Source organism: Cryptomeria japonica, chromosome 6 (genome assembly GCF_030272615.1).
Source record: "Cryptomeria japonica chromosome 6, Sugi_1.0, whole genome shotgun sequence".
NCBI classification, from domain to species: Eukaryota; Viridiplantae; Streptophyta; class Pinopsida; order Cupressales; family Cupressaceae; genus Cryptomeria; species Cryptomeria japonica.
The window spans coordinates 493,341,749-493,351,292 of record NC_081410.1 but is presented as its reverse complement, the minus strand read 5'-3'; the positions used below and the strand labels follow the sequence as shown (position 1 = coordinate 493,351,292).

At 32.3% G+C, this 9,544-nt stretch overlaps 1 protein-coding gene across 1 annotated transcript; it reads right to left on the bottom strand.

Moving 5' to 3' along the window:
- Nucleotides 1-4,075: 4,075 nt before the first annotated feature.
- LOC131052875 (protein NRT1/ PTR FAMILY 4.5) lies at nt 4,076-8,704 on the bottom strand. The gene is made up of 6 exons (XM_057987519.2): nt 8,657-8,704; nt 8,408-8,525; nt 7,679-7,896; nt 7,139-7,579; nt 6,584-6,705; nt 4,076-5,073 (listed from the first exon to the last, which is right to left on the bottom strand). The coding sequence occupies exons 1-6, from the start codon at nt 8,657-8,659 to the stop codon at nt 4,170-4,172; spliced, it is 1,806 nt and encodes a 601-aa protein (XP_057843502.2). The 5' UTR covers nt 8,660-8,704; the 3' UTR covers nt 4,076-4,169.
- Nucleotides 8,705-9,544: the final 840 nt, after the last annotated feature.

Sequence of the window (9,544 nt, the reverse complement as noted above, 5' to 3'; positions counted from 1 at the left end):
TGAGTTCTACTAAACTCATGATGATGGTTGTACAAAAAATGATGAAGGGAGGATCTATGGACAAAGGATTTATTGATAAGTCTATCACTATTTTGCATAGACTTGTCCCAGAGTGCAAATTTGACAATGAGGCGAGCGCATCCGACAAGATTAAGATAATCACATAGCACATTTCAAAGGACTTTTAGTCTTTATAATAGATATCAAATCGCCAGGCATTGGAGAGGTTTACACAGGCTAAGAGAGATACATTTGATCAAATGATTGAGTCAGAGAGGAAGGAGATTAATGATAAGTTGAAATTGTTTGATAATGCATTGAGGCAGTGTACTAATATTTAGAAAGTATGTTGTAACACAGGCTTACTTACTATTGAGACAAATAAAAGGATAAAGGATATTCAGGAGGAGATTGTAGGTATAGTCAATTCATTTGATGGTTCACATTCATTGACTACATCTATTAATGGTCAGATTTTGGTTTTGGAAGCTCAAGTTCTAGCTCTTGAGAGGGAAAAAGATAAAATCCTAAGGAGAGGCAAAAGTCTTAGAGGGTTGGTGAGTCCCTGGTTGGATTCATTAAGTGTACATAAGAAGGAGTGTATAGATATGGTTGGTAAGCCCACACCGACAAAGCTAACTGATAAAAAGTCATATGCTCATATGCTAAATGTACTTGTATCTATTTTCGACACTTCCAAATCTGGTTGGGATACTTATCTAGAGCTTTTGGAGAAGGCCTATCCAGAAATTTTCAAGTGTATTCAACTCTGGTAAGGTATTTTGGGACATTCATTTTACAGTCTTTCATTTTTCATCTCAGTTTTTTGCTTTTTGGTATTTTTGGCATTGATGTCAAAGGGGGAGGTTTAGGTGAAAAATATTCAAGAGGTATGGAGTATTTTGTTCAGATGGATATTCAGCTCAAGGGGAGCAGGCACGTGATGAAATCAACAGATGGAAACCATGATCATTTTTGAAATGAGTGTTGCCATCAATGCTAAAGGGGGAGATTGTTGGCAATTGACACTCAATTGGTTGGTTTCTATATGTTTTCATTGATGGCAACATGGCAACATGTTCCAGATTCATATTTTGGTTTGGTAGTGTACCAATAAACACTTCACTGACACTGGCACTGACAGGTTAGAAGGAATTTTTTGGTTATCAGCATTGCAAGCCAACATGGTTTACAATCAGGTTATCGGCATTGGAGGATGACATAATTTGGGAGATCCAACATCGGCAATTGATTTTAATATTCATATGTTTATGTTATTGAGCCGACATGTATATTCATATTGTAACTATCTTTGTAAGTTGACATAAGACATGATAGTTCATAAGGGGTATGAAGGCCAATTGATTAGATCATTTTGTAATATGTATGTATAAGGAAATAATGAAGGATATGTGAGATATATGAGAGAGATCATGTATGTGAGGATATTTATGTAATTGGTTATTTCGACAAGGGTTTAGGGTTTCAAACCGGAACAAACAAAGCTTAACCGGAACTATATTCAGGTATAGAAGATGCTATCTTTGCAGTTCAATCATTTCTCTGAATTGTAGTCTAGATTTGTATGTAGTTAGTGAGGCTCCTTTTGTGATTGAGAAGTGTGCTCTAGGTTGTAAGCCATCCTGCAAGTGCAAGCCCCTATATTTTTAATATCTCTTCATATGGCCAGTGGATTGATATTGTGGATCACAAATCCCACCATGCTTTTTCCTATTTGAGGTTTTCCACATATAATTCTCTGTGTTATGGTATTCATTTGTGTGATTGGCTTATTGGTTGCTTTACTTCTTTCAATCTTATATGTACCGGTATACTGGTTGGTGAATACATATTTTAATAAGGTTAAAATTGATTGGATATTGAAATGTTAGTTAAAAAAAGGTTAAAAATAATTTTAAAAAAAGGCTCAAGATCATATATAGAATCTTGAACTAAGTTGAACATTACAAATATAGTCTCAAGAAAACAAAAATTATATTTACACGAGTCAAACCAAATTCTATACTAAAAAAAATCCAAAGAAATTAAGGATGTAATCAAATCAATTTGTATACAAGTACAACAAAATGAATTATTAGAATAATCTACCTCAGAAAATAGCCACAACAAATCCAAAACAAGCAACAAAAATGGGACAAAGATACACTTATAACATCTATACTCATCATCAATATAATAGTTAAGATGAAAAGTAAATGTATAGAACATAATTCCATATCTAATCAAATCACAAGTTTGTGGAAGTTTTTTTAGTTTTCTGATATTGTAAATCTCTTTTGTGTTGGTATTTAAAATTATTTATCATAGGAACAATGTATTTAAATATTAGCTAATTTATCCTTTGTGTATGGGTAAACTTTTTAACATGACTAGTGGTTCTAGTGTGACACTGTAAGGAAGTTAAGGAAGTAGAACAACTTCCTACACTAATCTTGAGAGGAGTGTAATGCAAAAATTTTAAAAGTCTTTACAATAGTTACATAAACTTAAAAGAAATAAACATAAATAGCATGCATACCACAACACACTGATTTATGACAAGAAAACCCTTTTGAGAGAAAAAACCTACACTCCAAAAGATGCCTAATATATTATTAAGAAATCAACAACAAATTACAATATATTTGCAAACAAAGCTTCTCATAGGAGTATCTCTAATGAAGTTCCAGAGGCAACTCAATAGCTATTAGACTCTTCAAATACATTAAAATACATAGTCGTGATACAATTCTCTCATAAAATATGGTTGCGTTCTAGGACAAATAAAGCACACAAAATATCGATTGTTAGATCCATGACCTAGTGATAAACGATCAAGATTCACAATGATAAATTACAAATAAAATTTTGTTTTGAGGATACTATCCCCCCAAACCCTTGTTGGGGTGTGCTCCTCCTTAGACCTTCATCCAATCATAGGATCAGAGCATGCAAGAGGGTTACCCACCTTCAAACCCCATGTGTGTATCAATAATAACATATTATCAACGTTACCTTTTTACTATTGAAAGTTTGAGACACCATTCTCCTAACAAACACACCCTTCAGTAACATGTGGTCTGGGGGAGACTAAACCTTGCCAATCAAGCTAGGCCCAAAACCTTACTTTTTGATTCTTATAGTGTTTTGATTAAGTTTTTAAATTTAAAAATAAAAAATTAAATATAATTATTAATCTAAATAAAATATGGTGAGATATATATATATATATATATATATATATATATATATATATATATATATATATATATATATATATATATATATATATATATATATATATATATATGTTGCTAGAATTCTTGGGGGCCCCCAATTAATTGGGGGTGGGTGGGAGCCCCTACTATTCTATGGGGACTCTCCTTAAAGATAGTGAAGGTTACGGGCCCCCTGGAGGGCAAGGGATGGCTATCTCGCCTATTGTTAACAATAGGCGTGATATTCATAAATAGAATATTTAATTATATTTGATATATGATATTTAAAATTTGAAATTCAAATAATTAAATTATAGTATTCTATATAATTTTAAAAAATAAAAGATTCTTAGATAACTATTTTATTGTATATACTGCTTATATTATAATTAATATAAATTTTAATTATATGTGTACACACATATGTATATTGCATATTTGAGATTTAAATATTTTAATATTTTTGTGATGTATGATATGTCTAAATAAAATATTCAAAATTTAAAGTTACAATTAATTACGATTTATTTACTTGACATGTAATAAATGCCAAATGAATTTAAATTAATTTAATTATATTTATTTTTTATTTTTTTAATAAATATATATACTAGAAATAATATAAAAGATACCTCATCTAAATTATTATCAATCATCCATGGCTCGACCAAAATTACTTATTTGTTTTAACACAATTTAAATAGTTACTGATTCTAAATTAAAGTCGAAGCCATGTGATTTTTTTATATAAATTTTCTTTCTTTAATGAAAAAAACAAGCAAGGAAAAAATTTAAAAAATAAAATATTTTGGAATCAATGCTTTGATATTGATATCAAAATCACCATTACACCATATTATATATCTTACCCTACACAAATGTTCTTTCTTAGAAGGAATTACAAGTAGCATTTCATAGAAATTATAAGGAGATAATCTGAAAAACCACCAATTAACTGGTGGAAAATTCTGCAAGGCGAGTTGTAGAGGCCTCATCTACAACCTGACCTCTAACCTTTGGCTTGTATTTGTACCATCTAGACCAGTAGAGATAGTTGACAAAGTTGAGCATGCTCAAAATAGCAAGTAACCAGTAAAACAAATTAAGATGGTTGCGGTTCAGATTGTTTCCACCAAGCCAGCCATGGGTTTTAGTCATATGAGTTGCACGATTCACAATTTTGACCAAAACACTGCTGAGGAAGTAACCCAAAGCCAGGGAAGCCCATGAAAATGCAGTGGCCAAGGACCTCATTCCAGAAGGGGCTTCACTATAGAAGAATTCCATCAGCCCTACAAAAGTGAAGAGGTCTGCAATTCCAAAAACAAAGTACTGAAATCCCAACCAGAAGACACTTATTGGGATAGGTGACATCACCAATGGTATATTATCTATCATTCCATGGTGTATAGCCACATTTTTTCTCTTCACCTCCACCAAAGCTGCAATGCTCATTGAAATGGCAGATAGTACTAACCCAACTCCAACTCTTTGCAAGTGAGTAATCCCTGTCTCATGCCCAGTGAATCTTCTTGCAAGGGGAACAAAAACTCTATCATAAAATGGAATGATGATTACCATGATTACCAGGGGAATTATACTAAGAGAGGCTGGTGGGATGTGAAAGTGCTTTCCCATTGAGGTGTCCATGGTAAATCCCTGAGAAACAGAAAATGTCTGTAGTTGTGCTAAGCATGTGTTCATAACTATTGTGCTTGCAAATACAGGGATCATTCTCAGTAGAATTTTGATTTCTTCCACTTGGGTGACGCTGCACAAACGCCATGGACTCACCAAATATTTCTTATCACTTTCCATCAGATTGTTTGTTAATATGGCAGCTTTGTCCAAAAACCTATTAAGAAAAATAAAAAATATAGTGAATATTTCATAACAACAATTATAATTCAAAAGCTCAAAGATAATTCAGGATGGCTTTTAAATGTTAGATCATATAGGAAAAATTACATTGTTGGATAAGTGTCGTCTTTGGATGGGTTTTAACTCTTGGGATAATTTTGTAATGACAATAATTAGTACTACCTTCAAGAGTGACAATGCACGAGCGCCCCTATTATCAAAGGAATGAGAACAATTGAAAGATACCTTGATTGTGAGAGGTTCTTTTTGTGTATTAAATAAAAATAACTTAGATAGTAAAAAATTAGGAGTTAGGAGATCAAAATCTAGAGTTAAATCTAATGCTTGAGATAAAAGTAATAGAAAATGTTGGAATTATGGTAAAACATGTCACTATAAAAGAGATTAGAGACTTGTTTTTTATAGGTAGGGGTGGCTCTTGGTGGACTTTTTGGCTGATCTTTCAGTTTTTTGGTAGATGTTGTTCTTCTTGATGATTTGAATGGCAGTTTATGCTTGTATGCCTCTTATGGCAGCTTCTTTTGTATCTAATGAAATGATTATGTAATATGGGGAGGGTTTTGGTGGAATGCCCAGGGGCCTTTGTAATGGGTAGGTATGCTTGTGAATTTTGAGCAATACTGAAGGGTTTTCTTACTTACTGGTTCTTTCTCTTAATGCTCATTGAACAAGACACCTTGTAAAAAAAAAATATTAATATAATTCAGTGGTATATCCACTTTTATCAAAAAAAAAAAAAAAGATTAGAATTAAAAAATTTGAAAAGTGAAAGTCAACTAAAGATGCTTCCTCTATATAATTATAAAGACCTTGAGTGGTGATTTATGGGATATCTTTTGGATTGTTGCATAACTAAATGAATTCCATGGTGAATATATGATAGATTTTGGTGCCTCTTTTTATAGTACTCCTTAGAGGGAATGGTTCAATAAAGATGAAGTATTTCGAGGAGATGATTTGACATGTAAGATGAAGTATTTTTAGGAGACAATTTGACATGTAAGATTATAGGTTGATAAAAAGTAAAGATAAAATTGAAAAATTGAAGAATTTAAGCCTTTCTTAAGTTTGTACATATTCTAGGTTTGGAATAAGTATCTATTTTTAGTGAACAAAATGAATAATAATTCTATTTAGAAAATGGGTTTGTTGAAACTTGAGACAAACACTCTAATGGTGGATTAGATGCCTCATGTTCTTGAATTGAATAATATTGCATTTTAGGTTCTTACACTTTCTAAATAAAAGAAAATGATGTGACATCAATGGATGGACAACATGAATAGAAAATTCAAAACCCTTAGATTTCTTTTTGAAAATTGTATATTTGATAAAGATTGAAATTTTGATTTTGAATGAATTTTCTTAATTATATAAATTTTTGGTACAATGATTTTTTTAATTTATTGCTTAAAAGGACTATACAATGATTTTTTTAATATATTGCTTGAAAGGAGTATAAATGAATTTAGGGGATTCCATACTTGAACTGATTTGTATGTAGGAGCTTTGAGTGTATGGCTGCTTCCTTGTCATAGGCCTGATATAGATCGCCCGAATTCTCTGGAAGTTTAAGCTTTCTATTGTGCAAAGCAGCTACAAATACCTGAGATAATAAGAGAGATACAAGTTTAGCTCTACATTTAATTATTGATCTCCCAGAATCCATCATAGGGTACAAAGTGTACAAACTAATGCTAATTGAAAAAACGACCCTCATGTAAAGCTTTTCTAATTATATGTAATGAGAAAGGAATAAAGAAAGGATTACGAGTAATTTTTAATGACAACTTTTTTCAAAATGAATCTAGTGAAATATGGGTGGTCTTGTGCACAGCACTCAGCTATTTCATATTTAATTCACCCATTTGAAGTCTTGATATTTGTAATTTGTGTTCAATATTTCAAGTTTCTTTTTAATTCTATACTCAAAAGCTATTGAATAATGTTAGATACTACAAATTGTTGAATAATTAGACATGATAAAACAAAGTAGCTCTATTAGATTGAAGAAACAATTTAGAATTTTCCATAATCACCTGGGCAATGCGAGTAACAGGACTACCTCCTAGAGCATTGATTCTATAAGTTGAAATCCCACCAGTAAGACTTAAGATTCCAAGGAAAACGGCTGCAACACATATTCCAAAACCCACATCCCATCCCTTATTGTTCATCAGCCATACCACCACTGTCACTCCAATACATGCTCCTATAGACAGACTCATAAGAAAAAAGTTAAAGAAAGTGGATATTTTTCTCCTCTCTTTGGGATCTCTTTCATCAAACTGGTCTGCTCCTAGAGCTGGCAAAGCAGCCTTGACAGCTCCATTTCCAAGAGCAACAAGATATAACCCAATATACATCATGATAGCATTCCCTCCACTCACTTTCTCACACACAGCTTTGGGATCGAATATGTTGCATAATGGAGGCTTCAGAGATTTTTTGCTCGCTTGTGCTGTTAATACAAGGTAACCCTGCAAAGCCATTGGAAAAAGAATTGGAACATATTGAAATCCTGCAGAAACCAGAAATGGATATAGACTTAAAGTGAAAGAGAGATTGTAAAAACTTACAACAAATTCTAATGAAGCAAATATAGCGCAAGTTTTGAATCTGTTTATGTAGGAATCAGAAATGAATCCCCCCAGCAGTGCCAGCAGAAAAGCAGTACCCATGAAATTGGTCAGCGTGGTGGCTGCAACAGCAATTTCCAAATGCATGATCAAAGTGAAATAGTTCACAAGGTTTACAGCCGCCGCCAAAAAGGCTATGTTGTCAAATCCGTCCATTACTGCAATCCATCATACACAAAGGTTAATGTCTCATCCACATCTTAAACATCTTACATCTTTCTTCATCTCTAATGATCTATTATGAATCATGGAATATAATCTAAAAATTTGATATAAATCATGAAATATGATTTAAAACATTGATACATGATTAATAGAGATAATTGATCATAAATCATAGAATATGATCCAAAACATCAATATGAATCATGCAATGTGATCTAAAACATCGAAATATAATTGACAGAGATGATCTCCATCCTGAATCATACAATCTGATATAATCTGAAATGTCGAATAATGAAATATGATCTAAAACATTGATATATGATTGATAGAGATGATTGATCATGAATCATAGAACATGATCCGAAATTTGATATATAATTGATAAAGATGACAATCAGAAATCATTAAATATGATCTAAAATATTGATATTAAAATTATTACAATCAAGTAAATTTGATAATGTGATATTTCCAAGTATTAAGAGAATGCAATTTTCATACAATAAACATAGAGGGTAGAGCGCGTTCCGCCATGGCTTTTCTTGTGAACAGGTCTTCCTTTCCAGTCCACAAACCCTTCCAATTCATTCTCCTGCATCGCAATATCTCTATACTCTGCCTGCAAAATGAATTCATCCTTTACATTAGTCTCAAATCTCAGCTGGTACTAACATTCTCTAATTTTCTTTATAAAATCCCATGATTCCATCCAGTTTGAAAAAAAAAACAGATTCTTGATTATGTGTTTACCATTATGGGTATGGCACTATGAAACTCCAAAGCACTTAGACGGTTGCTTCGTGCTTCTTAGACTACGATTTACACTATCGTAATATAGAGCTATTTATAGACTAACATTGTGTGAACGTTGTTTACATTGTTTTTGGTGTGTTTACAAGAAGCACGATAATTGAACAGCTGATGTGAGAACGTTGTTTAAATTGTTTTATTATTTATCCTCCTTTTTCTAACCTAAAATTTGGCTGCTACAGAAGCATGAAACACTGTACGTTGTTTAAATTGTTTTATAGTTTGTCCTCCCTTTTTCTAACCTAAAATTTGGCTGCTACAGAAGTATGAAACACATTCCCAAGAAAGACAGTGAAGCGCCTCACATCAAAAGCCGGCATGTTGCCATGCCAGCTGTTGAAAGATATAACCCTAATGACAAAGATAATTATTTTGGGCTTAAATTGGGCTTGTATATTTAAGCAACTGAAGTTGATTCCTATGATTGTGAGAATACTTACAGGATTATTATTTTGGCTTACACATTTGGACTTTTATTTTGAAAGCAAGATACTGATTTTCGAGGCTGCTTTTTGAAACAGTGCCAGTGATATGAGAATAAACTAGTAATTGTGTTTAAGCTTTTGTTCATAGGCGACGGATTCTCTTCTCCAGAAAAGAAAACAAAAAGTGGATTGTTTTAACTTCGTAAACTCCACTTAAAACACAAGAGAATCAAATATCTGTTGGAAATGTTGAATTTTGTTTCTTTATACGTACGAGGGCCCTTGTATCGTCAAAAAAACAGGGAGGTCAGGTCTTACAATTTCCTTCTGGATTTGGAACATTATATAATGATTTGCTGATTAAATTGTACATGCATCTTTCACAAATTTATATAAAATTCAT